The sequence below is a fragment of the Hippocampus zosterae genome, chromosome 2 (assembly GCF_025434085.1).
Source record: "Hippocampus zosterae strain Florida chromosome 2, ASM2543408v3, whole genome shotgun sequence".
NCBI classification, from domain to species: domain Eukaryota; kingdom Metazoa; phylum Chordata; class Actinopteri; order Syngnathiformes; family Syngnathidae; genus Hippocampus; species Hippocampus zosterae.
In genome coordinates, this window is record NC_067452.1 from 9,007,072 (window position 1) to 9,029,815 (window position 22,744).

The window sequence follows — 22,744 nt, forward strand, 5'->3', positions numbered from 1 at the left end:
TTTAGTAAAGCCTTTCAAATGCTCCCATGGACCCTTCCCCCACCGCACAAAATGCACTTCACCAAGCTATTTAGAAAGGTTGCCTTTATTATTACTATCTTTCTCTATGCACAGATGCATTCTAGCTATGTACAATCACATGATAAAATGCTATGGTTACATATCAGATATCAAACTGTAAAGATGATGACACACGATAGAATTACAATAAAAAGATACTTGCTGTGTGGGCTTTGTCGGTCACATTCTGTTTGCCGGATTCATCTGACCAGTCCTTAGATGTGCCACATGGTTACGTTCGTTTTAAGTCCATTGCAGACTAGAAATGGCGGTTTAGGCAGCCCATCGGGCGACAGTGATCATCACCAACAAAAAGTCACTGAGAGGAGCCATCTTGGCTTTGTCGGATGTCTGCTACGCTCTCCGGAATACGGGCCACCATGCCCTCAAGGGACCTGCTCAGACAGATCTGGCAACCCAGACGCGATCTACGGGGGAAAGGAGACACAATCATGCCTTTACTTGTCTTGTAAGTTACTTGTGGATTTTTGAAATGAAGATTGTCACCAACTCAAATGAGAAAAAAAAACCTAACATGATTTTTAAGTAAATGTGTGTGAAAAAACACTTGCAGGCTGTACATTGAAACAAATCAAATGAAAACATCCAGTCCATCGGGACTGTTGTAATGCCATGTTGTTAACTGAGGAGAAGTGTTGGTTCAGCTGCGCAACATGACTGGTTTTATCTTGGCAAATCTTTCCAGTTTTTGTTCCCACTCCTGTTGGTTTCACAGGACATGTTGCCATGAGGCATTTTTTGTTTGTTTCGTTAGTCAAGGATTTTGATTTCCATCGGGGGTGTCAAACTTATTTTTGTCACGGGCCACGTTGCAGTTATGTTTTCCCTTCGAGAGCCGTTATGACTGTCAAGTGTCAACCCATAGAAATGTATGCTTCATAATTGATACGGATGCACAAGAAGCATGACATTGAGGCACATGATTTGCAATTCCGGATCACATAAAATGACATGGCGGGCCTAAACTGGCCCCTGGGCTTTGTGTTTGACACCAGGCTGTGATGAAGAACGTGTGGCCATGCATTTGGAGTGACCATTTAGTCCGCTACATTAGCTTCTTGCTCGGAGCCACTTGATTCGCTTTCTTTTCTTGGGTCATCTATTTGACATTGCTTTCCACAATCGTTTTCAGGTTGGGCATCACCTCAGTCATGTTGACTTAACGATACAAACGGTTAACAGCTATTTTCTACAGTGCTCTTTTTGTAGATTTCATTGCTTGTTTGTGCACTTTGGATTCTGTGAACATTCGCTACACCAGCCAGGAACTCAAGGAGACTGAAACACCGGCACCAGACAGCCATTTTGAGTGCCGGATTTGACAGACAAGCGTACATAATTTGTACCTCACCAATGCAAGGTCTTTGGTGCACCGAGAGAGATTACAGCTCACTTGGAAACATTCTCTGTTTATACAAACACATGATGTGCATCTGCTTTGACTTGTTTAATAACTCAGGCTTTTACTTAGGATACGATTGATTCGATGAGTTGGAAAACAACCTTTGTTGAGGCAAAGGTAGCTATTTTACAAAAGTTCACAGGTACCCAATCATACAAAATAACTAACTAAATAACATGTGACTACTGAAATAATTATCTTGTCCAAATGACCTTGCTGAATGCATCGACCCGATACGAGGTGCTCAAAGATGCCGATTTTGCGGTGCTTTGGTGCTGCTCTTGCTGGTATATCTGCAAGTTAAATTCAACACTAATCTAATCTACCGTACTTGCAGGGCTCATGCCTTATTATGTTGCTATGGCAACAGTTGATTTTTCTGCTATACGCTGTTGCCATATATGGTGTAGAAAGGAAGATGCCTAAAATATATATGAAAATAATACACAAGCAACAATAATAATGATGTGGATGATGATAATGGTGAACATCTTTCCTGTGATCACTTCACTTATTTCACTTTTAACTGTCGCCGAGCATGGCAGCATGCAGTCCAATTTGAAGCCGACAGACGTGTCGCAGACTGATGTTGTGCCTCGTCGCCGATTTTGAGTTGTCTTGATGCATCATACAATACAATACAATACAATACATGCTGATTTATATAGCGCTTTCACAACAGCGGCAGCTGTAACAAAGCGCTTTACAAAACAGTTAACATAAAGTAAAATAATAAACACAACACATAACATAAAACACGGACAGTCGTGCAGTCCTAACCACTTTTCCGTCACACGCTTTGTTGTTTGAAGCGGTTTGAGATGAAAGAGGAGAGAATCAAAGTGTCCTTTAACCAATGGATCAGAGACGTCATGCTCAAAATGTGCACACGTCGGCTACAAGCTAAGTTTCAAAGTCAACAAGAAGCTGTAGCATCCATTGACGAAAAAAGAGATTGGTTCACTTCTCCTGTCCCATGGAAATCCATTTCAATTCCAAGCGGCGACTCACGGTTCCAAATACGCATCAGCGCTCTTCGCCAACGTTCCGCTCTCCTCATCCTCAACTTCAGCACCAATTCCAACTGTCCAACAGCGCTGACATAGCCACTGAACAAATCGGGGTTGTGAAAAATGCTGCCCATTACTGGCGCAAAAAACACAAGCGCTCCAGGTCTGTCCAGCACCGACAGTCAATGGCGCCGACATTCCTCCCAATCAAAATCTGTTCTGGTACAGGCGTGCTGCCGAGAAGGCGCAACCACCAAGCACAGATACTGCTCCTTTGACGAATGTCGTGGCCAAAAAGCGCTGAAAACAGTCCATATCAGGTCCACACAATGAAACAACAAACAAGATGTGACAAAACAAAAGACAGAAACAGCAAAAAAGAACAAAAAAGCAAGGCTCTTGAAGAGCACTTGCCAAAGGCTGCCTACTCGGGCGTCATCTTGGAAAGAAAAAAAAAAAAAAAAAATCATAGCCTGTGTAGTGTGACATAGCGATTGGTCGCCTTGCGACGCTGAAGGTAAGGCATGTCAGAATTTTCGTTCGTCTTGCCGCATAGTCTGACATGTTCTACGTCGCCCTTTGGCATTGACCAATAGGAAGAGAGTGCCCACCTACTTATGATGAGAGACTGGATATGGTGTGCACAAACAAGAAATGTTGGAAAAGTGACTTGGGCAAAAGGAGAGGGATTGGAAAGCACACGTAGCAAGTCATGTTCATTGTAACGCTTGTAGCTGATTAGCAAATGTGGCGTCATTGAACAAGTTTGAACAAGTCGTGGCGGCAACCCCCGTACTCGCTGGTGGACACCAGCAGTAAGGGATGCCGTCAAGCTGAAGAAGGAGTCCTATCGAGCCTTTATGGCCTGTGGGACCCCAGAGGCAGCTGACGGGTATCGACTGGCCAAGCGGAACGCAGCTTTGGTGGTCGCCGAGGCAAAAACCCGAGCATGGGAAGAGTTCGGTGAGGCCATGGAAGCAGACTTCCGGACGGCTTAGAGGAAATTCTGGTCCACCATCCGACATCTCAGGAGGGGGAAGCAGTGCACCACTAACACTGTGTACCGGGGGTGATGGGGCGCTGCTGACTTCGACTCGGGACGTTGTGAACCGGTGGGCAGAGTACTTCGAAGACCTCCTCAACTCCACCAACACGCCTTCCTTGGAGGAAGCAGAGCCTGGGGACTCTGAGGTGGGCTCTCCTATCTCTGTGGTTGAAGTCACCGATGTGGTTAAAAAGGGCAAGGCCCCAAGGGTGGATGAGATCCGCCCGGAGTTCCTCAAGGTTCTGGATGTTGTGGGGCTGTCCTGGTTGACACGCCTCTGCAACATCGCGTGGTCAACGGGGACAGTGCCTCTGGATTGGCAGACCGGGGTGGTAGTCCCTCTTTTTAAAAAGGGGGACCGGAGGGTGTGTTCCAACTACAGAGGGATCACACTCCTCAGCCTCCCTGGTAAGGTCTATTCAGGGGTGCTGGAGAGGAGGGTCCGTCAGGAAGTCGAGCCTCAGATTGAGGAGGAGCAGTGTTTTCGTCCCGGCCGTGGAACAGTGGACCAGCTCTACACCCTTAGCAGGGTTCTCGAGGATATGTGGGAATTCGCCCAACCAGTCTACATGTGTTTTGTGGACTTGGAGAAGGCGTTTGACCGTGTCCCTCGGGGAGTTCTGTGGGGGGTGCTTCGTGAGTATGGAGTACCGAACCCCCTGATACGGGCTGTTCGGTCACTATACCACCGATGTCAGAGTTTGGTTCGCATTGCCGGCAGTAAGTCGGAATCGTTTCCAGTGGGGGTAGGACTCCGCCAAGGCTGCCCTTTGTCACCGATTCTGTTCATAACCTTTATGGACAGAATCTCTAGGCGCAGCCGAAGCGTTGAGGGGGTCCGTTTTGGTGGCCTCAGTATTGCATCCCTGCTTTTTGCAGATGATGTGGTGCTGTTGGCTCCTTCAAACAGGGCTCTCCAACTCTCACTGGAGCGTTTCGCAGCCGAGTGTGAAGTGGTTGGGATGAAAATCAGCACCTCCAAATCTGAAACCATGGTCCTCCGTTGGAAAAGGGTGGAGTGCCCCCTCCGGGTCGGGGGGGAGATCTTGCCCCAAGTGGAGGAGTTTAAGTATCTTGGGGTCTTGTTCACGAGTGAGGGCAGGAGGGAGAGAGAGATCGACAGGCGGATCGGTGCAGCGTCTGCTGTGATGCGGACGTTGTATCGGTCTGTCGTGGTGAAGAAGGAGCTGAGCCAAAGGGCGAAGCTCTCAATTTACCGGTCGATCTACGTCCCAACCCTCACCTATGGTCACGAGCTATGGGTCGTGACCGAAAGAACGAGATCCCGGATACAAGCGGCCGAAATGAGTTTTCTCCGCAGGGTGTCCGGGCTCTCCCTTAGAGATAAGGTGAGAAGCTCGGTCATCCGGGAGGGGCTCCGAGTCGAGCCGCTTCTCCTCCACATCGAGAGGAGCCAGATGAGGTGGCTTGGGCATCTGATTCGGATGCCTCCTGAACGCCTCCCTGGTGAGGTGTTCCGGGCATGTCCCACCGGGAGGAGACCCCGAGGAAGACCCAGGACACGCTGGAGAGACTATGTCACCCAGCTGGTCTGGGAACGCCTCGGGATCCCCCGGGGAGAGCTGGAAGAAGTAGCTAGGGAGAGGGAAGTCTGGGCTTCCCTGCTAAAGCTGTTGCCCCCGCGACCCGGCCCCGGATAAGTGGTAGAAGATGGATGGATGGATGGATGAACAAGTTTGTTTTGGGGAGAATAGATAGTCCATATTTCCCTCTTCTAACCACGCAGGAACCGGTCCACTTTTCTTAGCAGAGAACAAAGGCACCTGCACAGAATGCCTCCGTCGTCATGACTGACAGCTGCTTGGCCCACCTCCTCGATGGACAAGTGGCGATGGACTGAATCGTGACGGAAGCACGCAGCAATTGGGCAGGTTCTGGTCGTCGATGAACTTTAATGTGACATCTCGCCAGGTCCCAAAACACAGAACGCCATTTATCCTCTAGTCTGATATTGTGACCGTCATGAACGCCAAAATAGTCGTGTAGTGTGTTTGACAAGGGCCATGACAGCCTTGGACAAGGAGATAAAAGACATCTCCTTATTTGTGCCACTGTTGCTAGAGAATGTGCTTAGTATTAATTTTAATGAAAGGCTGAATCATTGTTCTTCATATTTTTTCACCCGAGTATTTTTTGGGGGTTCTACATTTCCATGCAACTGTTCAAAGTCCTTGAGAATTCAAAGCTAATTGCACCTATAACGGACAAGCTTCTATTATTTTTTCTCTAACACCATCGGTGTATAAATGCCATAGCAAAAAACAAAACAAAGCATAACACTATCGTTGATCATGATAGTTTCTGAGAAAATCGATTATGATGTTATTGTGACAGGCCAAACGATACCAAATGGGACGTTCTCATATGGAATTGGCGACTGAGTTGAAGAGTGTCATCAGCGGATTACGTGAGAGTAACGGAGACCGGAGAGTCACACAACGGCAGTGGACAGCAGAGCCTACGTGGAATATTTTGACGGCTCAAACACCTGCTGTGAATTTTGCCATGCAGCATCTTGTTGGAAAAATCTGAGTTGCGCAACAAGTACTCCAACATGGAACAGTTTGACATGTGCATCCAGATGTTTTGTGGTCGAATTTAATTCATCAGTGAAGTTTAGAGGTAATTTGATGGGTTCATCCAGAAATGTCACTTGAAGGCCAAACATTCGGCGCTTTTTGTGAGTAGTGCACAAAATGCTTGACGCTTCCGACTGTTGCTAGTGATTCCTGGACTTGTTCGTGCTTGGAAAGCTAGTCCTGTCAATATGTTTGAAAGTTTTATGAACACTCACTGACGACAAGAAGATTTTTTTGTTTCAGAGCTATTTTCAATAAGTCACTTGGAGAGGTCTTACGTGTCAGTCAGGCCGTACGCCAAGTCCAACATGTCCATTTCCTCGTCCGTGACGGGGCCCAGTTTTTTGTAGACGTCCTCGTCAAAGATGAGATGACAGGTGGAGCATGCCAGCGTCCCCTCGCATGCTCCTGAGGCCAAGCACACACTTGATGAGTCGACCGGATACGCGCTTCTCATATGCGCGCGGCCGCCAAGTTTACAAACCAAAGCCATCAAAGTCGAGATCTTCATTGATAACAACGTCGAGCAGCGAGTCCCCAGGAGAGCCCTCGGCCGTGATCTTCTCGCCATCTCTGTTGATGAAGTGGACCGTCACCCGATTGTCTGACCTGCGCGGAAAGCGAATCACTGAGCACATCCCTCCAAAGTCACGCAATCATATTCATCTTTTAACTGAACCCCCCCCCCCCCCCCTCCGACCCTCGATAAGCTTTTACTAACCATGTCGGTGAAACCGTGCACAATGTGATTAAATGCTTATAATCAGCCAGAGTCTGACTCTCCTACACCAATTGACCTTTTAAGGCAAAGCATGCAAGGATTAGCAAATAAACCCCACAAACGTTTAATCACTGTGTGTGTTGGAGAGGGAGGGGGGGGGGGGAGATAAGACACAAGCTATTTGATAGCCTTTGTAGCCCATCCACCCTGCCAAAAAAAAAACCTCAGAGGGATGGTCGCAGCCTTGAGCGCACATGACCAAGTTGGCAAAGCAAGCCAAAATTCAAGGTTCTACCAACCTCCCAAGTAGAACACGCTCAACTATGCACACAACTGTCTTTAAAAACTCCCTTTACCACTGTGATGAGATGGGGGAGGGGGACTTTCTACCAACTACAATGCCAAGACGGGCTTGTACTCGCAAAACAAAAGTACACAGTGTTCCAACACAATTTGTCATCGTTTCATAGCCCAACAATGGCACATGTCAAATTTTAACGAGATGTGGAAAATCTAAAAGTTTAACCAAGTTTAGTGTTAAACTTGAGCTGAATTAATGTTGTGGTTTTTCTTCGGTAGCAATGAAATGAAATTTTGTGCTCACAGTCAAACAGGCTTGACATTTTACCAAGTCTATCGCCCTCTCCCCCGTGAACCTCCCTCGTTGTCATGATGTTACAGTGGCCTAAAAGAAGTTCTTATACATTTGAACGGAACTATTACTTCAGTACATTTTGTTACCCTGTGCACTTTTTTTCTCAACTTTTTAAGTACTGCACATAAGGAGAAAAAAAAGATCATTTGTTTTCAAATATTTTGGTGCAATACTTTTTAAGTGAGATCAATGTGAATATGAATCAGTCTTCAAATACAATTATTTTCTATATCTAAGTGCATGACTGTGCAAAATGCTACAGTGGCTATTCGTAACAAGTACATTTTAGGAATACTGTAAAACTCCTGGCTCGATTTGATGAATCCTACCACTGGTACTCGAATGGATTTTAATGTTGGCCATTATGCTGATATTTGGAGAGTTTAGCATGCTAGGTGGAAACATTTCAAGAACTACTATAGTAGTACAACACCTGGCAAAGATGATGGAATCACAGCTCCTGTGGAGAATGATCATTTCAAGCACCTGTGTCAAACTCAAGACCCGGGGGCCATGTCCGGCCTGCAACATCATGTTATGTGGGGCCCACAAAAGCAAATCGTGTGTGTCAACTTGCTTGATCCTCGCTAAGATCTGTACCAAAATGTCACATTTTCATGTGTAATCAATAACATTGAGATTTTGTGACTTTGTTTGCACTCACTTGAACAATAATTTAACAAACCATTATTGTTGACAGATTTCAAAGCTAGTACTGCATTAATTTGTTGTGTACGAGTACCAATGCGTTGAGAAGATTCAACATTTTTGTGGTTTCACTGTCATAACAGCCCTCCGAGGAAAGTTTCTGGTGACAAAAATGAGTTTGACACTCCTGATTTAAAGGGCACCTCCGCCAGCACGTATTGAGGCCTTGATGGGGAAAGGGAGTAATATTGTCAAGTTTGAAAAACATCTGGTCTTTCCATCTTTGTGTCAAGTCTTGTCGTCATCAAATAAGCATGCCCAAAACGCCCTGGTTAATCGTAAAGCAAGGCGCCATGTTCGGAACGGATGTGGCGTCAGGTCCTTGACTGGACCTTCCCTTGCACCCACCGGTTGCTATTAAGTGATAGACCACATTGTTGTTGTTATCAGACATCTTGTCATAGAGAGCACTTTGGGGCTGGACTTGTACCTCAAATACACGATCGCTGTTCGTTAACCATTTCACCACAGAATCCCAAATCCATTCAAATGGATTACTAATTGTAATTTTGCTGAACACAAGGTGTTCTTCCAGCAATCCATCCTTCCATTTTCTGAAACGCTTATCCTTTCGGACTAATTTTAAATCCATCCACTTAGTCTGCGGCTGCCAACAACCATCCAGGCTCGCCTTTCAATGATGCTACGTCACAGCTGCGCTCCCAGGAACCAAGAAGGAGCAAGTATGTGTGCACGTGTTCGCTGCCATGGCATCTTGGACAGAAAGGTCCCACAAGCTTCAATACAAGCAGGGGAAAAAAAACACATTGGGTGACAATTTTTCCCTTCCGATCACCATACGTACACTTGAAAGTTTTAATTTTGGAGAATAAAGGCAATTACAGATATGACACAAACCATTTGTATTCAAAAATGATAGCCTTCTGGCTTTTAGCAACACAAAAAAAGGTAAGAAGTCTTTTTTAGAGCAAGTCGAGAGGAAAATTTGGTTTGTAGTGCATGTGAAATAAGATTTTGCTTCATTTTCTATCTTGATGCTTTGAGGTCTTCCTTGGTCTACCAGGACGCTCGCTCACTTCCTTTTCACAACCTTCCCATTTTGTTTTCACGGTCCTTGGTTAAGGTTTTAGACACCACTGACTGGGAACAACCAACATTCCGTGATGTTTTACCTACTTGAAGTTGAATAACTCTCTCTCTACTTCCATGTCGTGGTGGAGCCATGATTCATTGTCATTCCACTTGGTGCTTCATCCCTTCAAAGTGTGAACACTCTGATTAAACTGCAGACCGATAAGCAGATTCAATTGGATGTGGGTGTTTGTTTTAAAACGGATTCCAGATGTTTCCAGACTTTTCCCCCCTTCTAAATTCAGTGATTCCAAAATAATTTCCTTCTACTTGCTAACAAAAAAAATGTAACAGGACAACAATTGGACTTCTTTCTTTTGTCGTAAAGCCAGAACAGTGGCATTTTGAATCAAAATTATTTGGTGTAACATTCGTGAGTTTAATCTCCCAATTAAAATATTTAAATGAACAACCTCCAGAATCGACGATTCATTTTTTTTCTCACCGGGGCTGAGGATGGGAGACAAATGTACACTACAGTTGTTTTAGCCGGTATCTCAAGTGCTAACCATACGCGAGTAAGTGTGTATGAACAAGAGTTATTTACTGGAGAAAATGTCTCCGGCCCTGCTTCTTGTGCCACACAAATTTGGGGTGTTTACGCTGCCGACACAGCGGGTCCAACGACCTACCTCAGCGGCTGCGTGCGGGTGACAAAACTCCTGCCAATCAGTCCCGAAGCCGGACAACTCGCTGCCATCCTCCGCGCATATTCACGTACTCCAGCGTGGGCTATTCTTCCGAACGCCGTCAGCAGTGACGCCATTTAGAACACGATGAATATGTCCACGAGCAAACTTGAAGGTACTGTACTTAAAACAGCTCGACGCGACACAACACTGGCTGTCTCTCACCTTGCGCACTGTTGCAAGCCAGCTCGTTACTTAAAAGCTACCCGGAGTCACTCAGTCAGTGTCACGCGCATTGCGTAACCAACTACTTCCTGCAGTGCGTGTTGACTCCGTGGACACACCGAGAGTAGCCGCGGAATGAGCAGGGACATGGGATGAAGAAAAAGGAGGGGAGGGGGGGGGGGGGGGAAACGTTAAAAGAAAAACAAACTTGATACTACAAATGACGCACAAGCGCTTCCCTTTATAGGTGTTTGTTTGTTTAGCTCCTGTATTTCCTGTTAAGGCGAAGAGCGGAAGATGTTAACTTCTGGTCAAAGTTTCAGAATAAATGTTATACTATACCTTATTTCGGAACGGAAAGTGCCTCTCATTCCTTACACCCTGAATGTATACCTCAACGGACTTCTAGAATACAATCACAATGAGTAATGGGCATATCTTCATAAATACACCTTGGTTGACACTTGACAAGTATTACAGTTGACTTTATTATGAATCACAATTACCTAAATTTCTGTAGAGCAGTGTTTGCTTTTGCCTACCAGTAAGTAATTTATGAATGAAAGTGCGGGGTGCCCCAAGGCCAAGGGTCAATTTTACGTTCTTTACATTACAATCTATACATTCTTTCCCCTGAGAACGTAATCAGTTGTTGTGAATCAACTTCCACGGTTATACAGACAATGCTACACTCAAATATACATCGCGGTGTCTCCTGATGGCACTGGGTCAATTGATGCCCTTTTAAAATGTGTTTTTTTCCCCATATAAAATCATGAATGGCAGTCAATTTCCTGCACCTCAACCATGACAAAACAAGGTTTTAGTCATTGGGTCTGTAGGTAAAAGAGAAACACTTTTACCCAAACTATACAGTTTAATCCCTCAGAATATGTAATGCACTCGGGTGTCACTGTCCGCTCTGATCTTAATTTGATTCACATTATCTACAACCTGGAACTCTTGACACACTAAACTGAAGCTCTCAGAGCTTATTACACATGGGGCCTTTTGATTCATGCTGATTGATAAACAGTGTGAGGCCACTGAATAATGCCTGTGTTTATTATTTGTTATTTCTGAAAAAAAAAAGTTGCACTTTATTTCAAGACACCATGCACTCACTGCGAGTGTTTGGTTGACAGTCTTAAGTACCTCATCAATGGATATCCTACTGTATTTATGGGCAGTTCTTTTTTTTTTAAGCTACACACCTTTGTTTTGCTTTTTTAGGACGCTAATTACTAGATCAGTGTTATGTTGACATCCTTCAGTAGTGATCCTGATGCCACTTATTTCTTTAGCCTTGGCAAGCAGGAAGTTGTTGAGTTTCTCCGGGCTTGAACAATCTTCTCACAGATCAATTGCTGTTCTGTTTGTGGGGCTTGCACCCATTTTCGATGTTTGTGGGTGAAGGTAAAACCACCCCTCCAATGGCCTTGTGTCCTGTGTCCCCCTTGCTGTAGCATCTTGATACTGCTGATGAGGAACACTGTACCTCATTCATATCCAACTGTGATAACAAAACACACACACACACATTGTATATACTGTACGTCTGATAAAATGACCTGGCAGATTAGATGTATTCGAAACACAAGAAGCGGACTGTAGTGACTTTGATGTGACAGGGAGCCCGCTGTTATTAGCTGCCTCTGCATCAGCATTGACCTGAGAGGGCAAAGTACAAGTAATATGGAAGATAACCAATAACCTCATCAAAATTGTGACTTCTTATTGGCGGATTTGGCTTTTACGATCCAAGCGACAGTCTATTTATGCTTCGTCTCTTACAGTTCGGCGCCGCTTACTGTTCATCAGTGCCACCTCAGGTGAGAAACATGCTTTCAGAACACCGTCTACACGAAGCGATTGCATTACAGGTACTTTGTGTGAGGAAAAACATGTTTATTTGTGTTTTTTTACAGGATGTCCAAGTCAGTGCCACTGCTCCTGCTCCTGACACTGTCAGGTAAGAAAGCACAATATGGCTTATGTTTTCAGTTGTTTTGTTAAATAACAAATGACTGTCTTTGAAGATTCTAAACCGTGTATAGGTGTGAATATGAATGTGAGGAGTTGTTTGTAAGTGCCGTGCGATTTTTTTTGGCAGTCAGTCTAGGGCGGGGGTCGGCAACCCGTGATTCCTGAGCTGCATGCGGCTCTTTTGCGCCATCCTTGTGGCTCCCTGGAGCTTTTTCAAAAATGTTTGAAAATGGAAAAAGATGGAGGAGAAAAATATATATTTTAGTTTTAATATGGTTTCTGTAGGAGGACAAACATGACACAAACATTCTTAACTTTTTCCAATACTGTAAAAATGTATCAATGTAAAAATAAATATTAAATTTCAAAATTTCTGTCAACAAGGATTTGCGTCATTGCCTGCAACACATTTCTATTAGCGTGACGGGATGCCAGGTAGATGGCGGTTGTAAACCCCCCTATACCCCCCCTCAAAAAAAAAAACAGCATTTCATGTACAATTCATCGTGGGTACTTGCAAAGAGTGGGCGGCCGAGAGAAGCATTTTTAAACGGAAAACGTGAGCGACGATCGTTCACACGCTGCAAAAGTGCGTCCCGTGCCTTATTCATCTTAGCGGCCGTTGTGGCTGTTGCTCATTATGGCAGGCGTGTGTGCGGTAACGGGTCACTCGCCTCCCAGTTGAGCAAAAAGTAGATTTTCCGTCAAAAACGGTTGGTCCCCCTGCTCTACAGGATGCACTGCAGGAGAAAAACATCAATCTTTAATGCTTATCGTGTATTTGGAGCCAACATAGTCCTTTTGATAGGAGGCGAATATTATACATACAGCATGTGTTGCATTCATTGTAAGGCTTATATAAGGCTTTCATTTTTTTGCGGCTCCAGACATATTTATTTTGGGGTTTTTTTTTTTTTTTTTTGGTCCAATATGGCTCTTTCAACATTTTGGTTTGCCGACCCCTGGTCAAGGGTGTACCCCACTTATTGGATAACTTCAATTATAGCCCAAATAAGGGCTATCACTTTTATCACGCAAAAAAATTAAGCAAATTGATGGAACACTATTACGTAATTGATTCTTTGGCATCACAAGAGTTGAGCTCAGTGTGTAGTATGGTCATGTAATCACAGCAATTGACCTCCTGAACAACTATGCTGAGATTAGATTGAGACTAATGATTTATAGCACAATGCAATACAGTTATGGCCCACTTATCAGAGTAGCACAACTGGCAGCCATCCATTTCAAGCTATTTATCATCTAGAAACATTATTTAATCAACTGGAAAGAGGCGCAGTTGTCATTTTTATACCGGTACCTATTATGTTTTCTATCGCTGACTGGAGTTTCTCAGTCTCAACATGATATAACTAAATTCCTCCACAGGACTGCGAGCTGCTCCCATCGCACCTCTGAGAGGATTGCCCAAGCCGTCATCTCCCTTCGGGCTCTCTGATGACTCTCAGCAGAATGACATCCTTGGACATATTCCTGATGGCTTTCACCAAGGCACTGAGCCATCCAAGGGATTTGTTGACAACGGCCTGGTGCAGGACCACATCAATGACATGACCAGAAAGACAGGTACATGGCAGCAAAAAGCAAATGGACAAAAGTATTTGGGCCCTCCCTAAACTTTTCCCACAAAATTGGAAGCATAAATGTCCTGGTTGGAATGCTGACTACTTAAGTGGTCTAAAACCCACCCCAGGTTGATTTGTTAACAAAATTCAGAGGTCTGTCTCAATAGTTTGGTATACATATTGTACAACTTAAATAACATGGACTTTTACTCAATGATCATGTATAGCTCTCGTCCACAACCTCATTGAAGAGAAATCAGGACTGGTGGAGAGAAAACACTGGCTGGCGGATGAAGGTAATTTGCAAATCAGTGACAATCAACAAAAAGTGAAGTAAAACATATTCATTCACAAACATCTCAAGTATCCAACTATATTGACGTATTGGAGTCTCCAAAATGTCTTTCAGTCCCTATTGATGTGCCTGCTCAGAGGAACGGAGGTGGTTGGGTTCGAGTTGAGGAACCCTCTTCGTCTCACCTTCCAGAAGATTTCAGACAGGGAACGGAACCCTTCATGTCGATCCCCGATGGTTTCAGACAGGGAAGTGAACCAGTAGTTTCTATCCCAAAAGGTTTCCGACAGGGAACAGAACCTACAATACCTATAAGCGGTGACTTCAAACTCGAAGCTAAGCCCTCAGCTTTTATCCCAAATGGTTTCAGGCAGGGAACGGAACCTTTCTTGACCATTCCAGATGGTTTCAGACAGGGAACAGAACGTTCCATGATTATCCCAGATGGTTTCAGACAGGGAACCGAACCGTTCTTGACAATTCCAGATGGTTTCAGACAGGTAACCGAACCCTTCTTGACAATTCCAGATGGTTTCAGACAGGGAACGGAACCTTCCATGCGTATTCCAGATGGTTTCAGACAGGGAACCGAACCCTCCTTGACGATTCCAGATGGTTTCAGACAGGGAACAGAACGTTCCATGATTATCCCAGATGGTTTCAGACAGGGAACCGAACCCTTCTTGACGATTCAAGATGGTTTCAGACAGGGAACCGAACCATTCTTGACAATTCCAGATGGTTTCAGACAGGGAACCGAACCCTTCTTGACGATTCCAGATGGTTTCAGACAGGGAACCGAACCTTCCATGCGTATTCAAGATGGTTTCAGACAGGGAACAGAACGTTCCATGATTATCCCAGATGGTTTCAGACAGGGAACCGAACCCTTCTTGACGATTCCAGATGGTTTCAGACAGGGAACCGAACCGTTCTTGACAATTCCAGATGGTTTCAGACAGGGAACCGAACCTTCCATGCGTATTCCAGATGGTTTCAGACAACCTTCAGACTCTATCATTAGTGGCTCAGGATGGGAAGCGGAGCCCTTAGCTTCCAACCTTGGTACTTTCAGGCAGGGAACTGAGCCGACTCACTATATCCCCAGTGGGTTTAGACAGGGAACAGAACCATCTCTTCACATGCCAGAGGACTTCAGGCAGGGAACAGGACCGCTAGTTCAAACCCCAAAGGGACAGGACCGTTCCACCTCCTGGCTCCCAACACATTCATGTCAAGGGGAAGTCATTAATGGAAAGTGCTATGAGTTCAACCCAACACCTTTGGGCTTTACAGAAGCACAGGTGATTCCATTTTTTACATCCACCCTTCTTCTGTGATGTGGTTTATTATGTGCAAATGATATGATGATGCACGGTGTGTCTGCAGTATTTATGTAAAGCTCATAACCCACATGCTGAGCTGGCATCTATAACAAGTGGCGACCTTCATTCCCGCCTAGTTTCCTTGGTTACCAACAGCGGTGAACGGAGCCCACAGTTGACGTGGCTGGGGGCCACGGTTAAGGCAAGTCCCTTTCATCCACCCAACACTGAAAATATACTGATACACTGAACTAAGCAAATGAGCCTCAATTAATGGGATATACAGTGTCTCCTGTCAGTTTTTATTAATGGGGCACTGTGACCATGAATGAAGGGCAAGGATTCTCTCGTCAGATATGTTATCTTCAGAACAGTGTTATTCTTACCTTGGTTCAAACATTGACCGTTGGACCTCTAAGTAAATGTTTCTTGCTGCGTTGATGTCAGACAGTTGAGGTCGTTCTCATTGAAAACCATACCACAACTAATACTGCCTTTAAATATTTAACAAAATATCGGTTGCAGACTGAATTGTCACACAATGTACAAATATTTCAAATGCTGCAGAACCAGCAGGCCTCCTGGCTCGATGGCTCAGAGATGAATTACAGTGACTGGATGCCGGGTCATCCCAACATTCACACGGACAAGCCTGTCTGCGTGGAGATGTTCAAGATAGGTGAGGCACTACAAATACTCTACACAGGCATCATACATCTTTCTTTTCCAAGGGCAAGTTCGAGTTCATGTCCCACTGCTGTATGACAAATACAAACATGCGTATATTTCCAGTGATTACATTCTGAGAGCTGTTATGCAATACCGTACATTTCTGCAATAACAGCTTACAATAGTGTTAAGAGCAGTTTTGTGTCCAGATTCATGAACCTAAATTTTAGTTTTCCGTCAAACAAGCAAACTGGCATGCAATCATGAAATGTCTTTTTTAAGCACCTAAAGACACTGAAGTTAAAAACTGGATAATTTTAATCATAACAGTTAAGCAGAGAGAGCATAATACGAATGAAGTACATTATTTCAAATGTAACTACAGTGCACAGCAACCCCTCCTTCTCAACACTAAAAATGAATTGCTCTTATTGCATAAGTCTTTGAGCCAGCTTTGATGACCTCACGCTTTCATCTTCCCTATTAATCAGAGGTTAATTGGACGGACTCAGATAACAGAAAATGTTTGCTATCTATTGATACAGTGCAAAGTCAGTCTTTACACTGTGGTGCTAAGAACAACTTCATGGTGACAAAACAATTTGGCTCATGTGTCCCAACACTGTCTTTCAGATGAAAGCTGGTGGACAGCCGCTGACTGCGATCTGAAGAGAGCGTCCATCTGCTCATATCAAATAGCTGCATAAAAATACAAGCTGACCTCTTGCTCTGACATTTCTCCAAAACACCAGCACATTCGAATGCTTATTAAAACCATAAACGCATCCAAAACCGGGGTCCCTGTCTTCACTCTTCTTCATAAGGCTTCAGACAGAAAACACTTTACGTCTAAATACAGACAACACTTTAATGATCATGTTCAGTTTGTGTGTTGGCAAAGCAAATTCTGAATGTACATATTAGGGAGCCAATTTAAAACAATTTCTTACAATAGGAGTACCTGGAAAGTGCAAAAGTACATTTGATAAACATAGAAAAAATAAAAATCATGCTGTACATTACGTATTTATATTGTATTCATAAATAATCACAGATATACACATATCAATTTGGTGACAGTCATGGAGAATGATGCAGATACAACAAAGGCTGTCATTTGTCTTAAGTCACTTCCTCTCAGGAATACCAAAGCCATGAGAACCCCCTTCTGATAAAGGCACTCCATTTTTTGGAAGTCTTACAACTTATAATGTCTGATGCAAATGAACAACAACAACAACAAAATGAAAACAAAACAAATCAGAGAATCAAAAGACTGTGTCAACCCGTCGGAGGGACACTTTGGCTTAGTAACACTAACAGCTGTCACCCCTGACATGCCCTTACACCCACTTCTTAACTCGCACACATTTCCGGTCACAGTCCCGGCAGGATCTTCACACTGTGGCTTTTAGTGTTCAAATCAACAAAAACACTTGGTGTAAAATGTACCCTGTTAACAGGATGAATGTGTAGTGTTATGAAAACAAACTTTTTTTGTTTTTTTGGAAGGAACAATGACTGCTAACAGTCGGGGTAAGCTGCAGGAAGACAAAAGGAGTATGCAGTTGAAATGATGCAAGGCGGCAAAAGAAGACAAAAACACCCAACACAATATTGCTATTACCATCTGGTGCAGCCCTTGGAGAATTCCTAAACTGTGTCAGAAACAACAAAGAGAGCTTACAAAATGCTACTTTTCCTATAAATAAAACATATCTGAGTAACTCAAAAACATTCAGCAAACAGACTGCTTGTGTGTTTTCCGCAGGAATTATGTCTGTGCTACAAGTCTCATCTGCTGCCATTACAGCGCCACGCTATGATTCAATGGCCGTGTGACAATTCACAATCCAAAACGTCATTTCACATGAGCTAATGCCAAGCTACAGGGTGCATACGTACATTTGCTGGAAAACAAGAAGCTCAACGAAACAGACGATACGACAAATCGAAAGGCAGAGAATTTTGAACTTCTATGTGAGCTAGCTTTGAGGCAACAAAGGCAAACTAAAGGAAGGGGATGGAAAGGTCACTTGAAAACATAAAGACACAAACAAAAACAATCTGAAGAGGTGGTGGGCTGATACTGAAAGCTTAAGCTGCCTCTGGATCTGAACCGCAGCGCCAGCGCCATTTGGTCAAACCACAGGAAAGAAAATTGAGCACATTTCACTTGGATGTGACAGAATGAGACAAGCTGACATAAATGGAGGTGCGGCGTGTGACACGAATGGAGGGTGACCGTGGGAGGCGGGGGACAGCAGCGGGGGTTGGTTTAGGGATTGAGCAAAGGAAGGGCCGGGATGGTGCTCATGCTAGATGATGACGTCCGATTCCCCTGAGGAGATCCTGGTCAGCCTCTTGGTGGAGCCCCACAGCTTCCGTGTGATGTGGCCTGAACGCAGCTGCGAGGGACCGAGGTAGAGGAAGTGGAGTAGGGTGCAGTAATTAGGATGGAGGAGGAGGAGGAGGGGGAGAAAAGTATAAAGCCAAAAGAAACAAGAGAGAAGGGGATATGATTTATGTGTGATTAGTTATTCACATTTGATTGTTAGTCAAGCAATAAATAAACATCAAATGTTGATTCCTTTTGTTGTGAAAAGGAAAAAAGGGAAAGGTGTGTAATGATTTCCTGTCTAGACCAATTTCTGCTCTTTGCCATGTACAATAAAACATTCAGTTTTGTCATTTACTGTCTGCCAACATATAAATTTGACTTAACAACAAAATACAACTCAAGATCAGTGCAAGATTATCAGCTTACATTATGCAGGAATACGACTAGTAGAAGCAGCGATTAGTGTTGCGCAAGATTGGTTTCCGGCATTATAAAGACATGACACTTCAGGTAATCGACACTTGAAATGGGGCCAGTCGGGACCTGGACTAGGGCTGCTATGGTCTGTCGGTGACAGAGGCGGGGCTGAACACGAGCTGGTCTCGCTGGTGCAGTAGGCGAGTGGGTGAGCGAGCTCGAAGCGAGGCCAGCAAGGGGGAGGCCATGAGCGGCGATCCCTCCAGGCTCTGAGCGATGTAGTTCCTCAGTGAGTTCTTTACCTCGGCTGGCTTGCCCACGCCCACGATGATCAGCTTGCCATCGTGGAGGCCCACCAGGATGTGACTCTGCTCCTTGGTGACGGATACACAGCGCACAGGCACACGCATGGCCATGGGCTCCGCACATAGCGACAGACTGCAGACAACCACAAGACTGTTTAGTTGATCGCACAATGAGAGCAGGTCAATGCACTCGAAACAGAATGAAATATTTTGGACGATGGCACGTTGAAACCTCATGATATACTCTGATTGGTTCAGGCTGCAAATGCGAGGTTGATGCCGTGAATATATTCATTCCAATTCTAAAAATTTGAAGCTACATGACGTTATTTTCCACACTAAAAGGTCCACTGGATTATGAGGCGCACTTTCAATGGATGGCCTATTTTGTATTTTTTTTCATATACTGTATTGTACGCACCACGCTGAAAGACACAATCTACAATGCATCCACTAGATGGAGCTACGCTCAAGGAAATGCCAACAGAACTGCAGAAACGCAACTCGAGTGAAGGGCCTCAGCAGTCTAAAGTCTGATGCTCTTTGCTGTACGCGAGCGCGTACGCATACGCATGTGGTTCAACCCATCAGCGCCGACGCAACCCACGTCACAGAGATCAAAGAAGCTTTGAACAAACGACAACAGCCAAGATAGCTTAGGTGTTGAGTGGGGTTGCTACAGAACGATCAGATTTATGATTTAATAAAGGAGCAACACGGTTCACTTAACTAACAGCAAGTTATAGCATTGACTCGTTAACATTGAACTCTCTTGCAACTGCTGTGTTTCCGTGTTCAACTGCGTAACCTGATTGCCTTAAGTGCTTGGTGGTTGCGCCTTCTCGGCAGCATGGGTATACCAGCACTGTTTTTGACTGGAGGAATGTCGGCGCCATTTGACTGTCGTTGCTGGACAGTCCCGGGGCGCTTGTGTCTTGCGCCTGTAATGGGCAGCATTTTTCACAGCCCCGCTTTGTTCAGCGGAGAGATCGGTGCTGTTGAACGGTCTGCGGCTGGATGGATGGAGGTCTTGAGGAGCCGACGATGAGAAGAAAGGAGCGTTGGCGCGGAGTGCCGATGCGGATTTGGAGCTGGGAGTCGCGGCTTGGAGTTTGAAGCGGATTACTTGGGACAGGAGAAGCGAACTAATCTCTTTTCGTCAATGGATGCTACAGCTTTGTGTTTGCTTTCAAAACTTGGCTTGTAGCAGACGTGTGCACATTTTCAGCATGACGTATCTGATCCACTGGAGAAAGGACACTTTGATCCTCTCCTCTTTCATCTAGAACTGCTTCAGACAACAAAGTGTATGCAGAAAATTGGTGAAGATTGAACGACTGTCTGTGTCCTATGTGTTGTCTTGTGTCATTTTTGTTATTTTGACTTCAAAATGGCGCCGCGAGAGTGGCTGCCTTTCCAGCAGCTCCTATATTTTGTTGTTCTACTTCTTACTTTCATAACTTTGCTGCTGTGAATTGGGAATTTCTCCATTGTGAGACTAATAAAGGTTTTTCTTTTTTCTTATCTTATCTTAAGTTTGAACTCTGCATTGTAAGCGTATCTCTAGCAAGGAGCCATTTTGGGGTTGACATATTACCGTAATAACCACCAAGGCGCATCGGATTTTAAGGTGCGTTGTGAGCCTTTAAGAAAATGGAAGGCTTTTAGGTGCGCCTTTTAGTGCGGAAAATATGGCAACTACATTTATCATTGATCCGAATCGGAATCAGATTCCTTATTGGCCAAGTATGTAGAACACACAAGGAATTTGTCTCCGGTAAGAACACACTGCACTAGTTCATTATAAACAAGGACATGACAAATAAGTATGGAAGGACATTCCACAATGTAAGTCAGGCATGTCCAGCTCCGGGCCTGGGCCACTGTGCTGCCTGTTTTCCAACTCTCCCGGCTGCAACACACCTGATTCAGATGATCAGCCAGCTCTGAAGCAGCATTAGAACGTTCCTGATTATTCAAATCAGGTGTGTTGCTCTTGGGAGAGCTGGAAAACAGGCAGGACAGCGGCCCTTGTGTCCAAAGTCGGTCCACTTTGGACACCCCTGATGTAAGTGAACCGTTGTGCGGTGGTACCACCCAGTGACAACTGTGAGACAATACACAAAGTACCATGGGGGGCTAAACTGATCAGTGGGAGAATAAAATACTCTAACATTTGTACAGTAGGTGCAGAAAATCATTGAACCATTTTCAGGTGACCAGGAGCAGTATTTATAGTACAACAAGTGTGCAATTATGCAGATGTCCTTGAGCGCTTTAAAGTGTCTGGTGCTGTGAAATAGAGATCAGTGACAGTGGTTCAAGTGAGTACAGAGCTGGAGCTACAATAACTATAACGGGATGCTGTTCCACAGGGTTGTGCAAACTTGCAAAGAGCCACTATACAGGTAGATTTGGGTTTCTGTTTAGGGAGTTAATGGCTAGAGGGAAGAAGCTGTTTAAGCGTCTGCTGGATTTGGTGCGCATGGATCGGCAGCGCCTTGCCTGAGGGGACTAGCTGAAAAAGGTGGTGGGCAGGCTGTGGGGGTCCAGTAGGATTTTCCGTGCCCTTGTCTTGATTCTTGCAGTGTGCAAGTCCTCAAGAGTGGGTAGGGCGGTGCCAATGATCCTGATTCTGGTTATAGATGATTATGGTGTGCACAATATTCAGAATTCTTTTGATCTTATCAGCAAAAACTGTACAGCAATGCTCTTGACAAAATGCAAAAACTATGGAAATTCCGACAAATGGTTATGGATGTGAACTTCTGCATGTCGGTAGCAACCCAAATTACGTAAAGTAAGCAAAGGCAAATAGCAGTACAAATATAGCAGTTTCTCAAAATTGTGTCCAATGATGCCATCCATTCTGTTACTCAATATCAAAGCTAAGAGAGAGTGTTGAATGGTTTGAAGGTTTTACAGAGATAAACCTCTTTTCACAAGTGTGGAATGCATAAATGTTAAAGATGGGATGCATGACGTTCTTTTCTTCTGCAAGCTACCGTTACATTAAATCTTCATTTTCGCCAGTAATTTTGTCTGGTTAAATGGACTCGATGATGACACTTAATCATGGAACTAAAACATTGCCATAAACCTCTATGATGATGGCTATAGATTGATAGGGGAACAGACTACGATTATCGTTACTTCATAATGGTTAAACAAAATGTTGAGAATCAAATCTTCAGGCCAGTCAGTGGCTCAAAACTCATCTGTACTAGTAATGTGATCGATTTCAGGCTTGGGTTTACCTGTAGAGGTCTCGAATGGACAAGTAGCCTTGCTCACTGCCAGTAACAACAAACTCCCTGGAAACACACATGTCGGTCATCTGCTCCTTCAGAGGTTCACTGCAAAGGTGCTTCCCATTGACAGAGTAAAGGTGGAGTGCGTTTTTATCCTGTGACAAGAAAAGCATACCTCAATCCATTTCGAAGATGTTGAAACATTAGATAAAACAACATTCCAATATACACACTTTTAGTGTTGCTTTGCCTTCCAAGCAGGTGTGGACCAGCAGATGACCCTCCCAGGACACAGCCAAATGGAGGACAGACAGGGGCAAGGAGCTGTCGCATGGCGGTCGCAAGCAACGCACATACTGACCTCTGCGCACGGTATGGATGATCACTACCCCATCCTGATG

The 22,744-nt window shown here is 44.6% G+C and overlaps 3 protein-coding genes and 2 long non-coding RNA genes across 8 annotated transcripts in view; 1 reads left to right on the forward strand and 4 right to left on the reverse strand.

The window, feature by feature from the left end:
* Positions 1–67: 67 nt before the first annotated feature.
* Positions 68–10,438, reverse strand: LOC127592574 (adrenodoxin-like). The gene is made up of 4 exons (XM_052053454.1): positions 9,947–10,438; positions 6,623–6,747; positions 6,417–6,546; positions 68–488 (listed from the first exon to the last, which is right to left on the reverse strand). Exons 1-4 carry the CDS (start codon positions 10,078–10,080, stop codon positions 377–379), a joined length of 501 nt encoding a protein of 166 aa, XP_051909414.1. The 5' UTR covers positions 10,081–10,438; the 3' UTR covers positions 68–376.
* Positions 5,297–6,410, reverse strand: LOC127592714 (uncharacterized). The gene is made up of 2 exons (XR_007960194.1): positions 5,823–6,410; positions 5,297–5,771 (listed from the first exon to the last, which is right to left on the reverse strand). It is a non-coding gene; the product is annotated as an uncharacterized LOC127592714 (long non-coding RNA).
* A 1,501-nt stretch (positions 10,439–11,939) lies between the features above and the next one.
* Positions 11,940–16,821, forward strand: LOC127592227 (uncharacterized). Its single transcript, XM_052052786.1, has 11 exons — positions 11,940–12,000; positions 12,097–12,140; positions 13,544–13,741; positions 13,968–14,036; positions 14,150–14,535; positions 14,578–14,685; positions 14,770–14,839; positions 14,882–15,339; positions 15,425–15,562; positions 15,928–16,039; positions 16,663–16,821. Exons 2-11 carry the CDS (start codon positions 12,098–12,100, stop codon positions 16,734–16,736), a joined length of 1,656 nt encoding a protein of 551 aa, XP_051908746.1. The 5' UTR covers positions 11,940–12,000; position 12,097; the 3' UTR covers positions 16,737–16,821.
* Positions 16,822–16,867: 46 nt separating this feature from the next.
* nbeal1 (neurobeachin-like 1) overlaps positions 16,868–22,744 on the reverse strand; it is a 48,874-nt gene continuing 42,997 nt past the window's right edge. For 2 of the 4 annotated variants that reach the window (XM_052052178.1, XM_052052163.1), the window contains 4 exons: positions 22,577–22,738; positions 22,350–22,498; positions 19,090–19,225; positions 16,868–18,437 (listed from right to left, as the gene is read on the reverse strand). In XM_052052178.1, coding sequence (XP_051908138.1) covers positions 18,348–18,437; positions 19,090–19,225; positions 22,350–22,498; positions 22,577–22,738 — 537 coding nt within the window. In that variant the 3' untranslated portion in view covers positions 16,868–18,347. Of the gene's footprint in view, positions 19,226–22,349; positions 22,499–22,576; positions 22,739–22,744 lie in introns of all 4 variants that reach the window. The other 2 variants (XM_052052171.1, XM_052052153.1) reach the window with 1 other exon arrangement.
* On the reverse strand, positions 19,412–22,343 carry LOC127592705 (uncharacterized). The gene is made up of 2 exons (XR_007960184.1): positions 19,677–22,343; positions 19,412–19,631 (listed from the first exon to the last, which is right to left on the reverse strand). It is a non-coding gene; the product is annotated as an uncharacterized LOC127592705 (long non-coding RNA).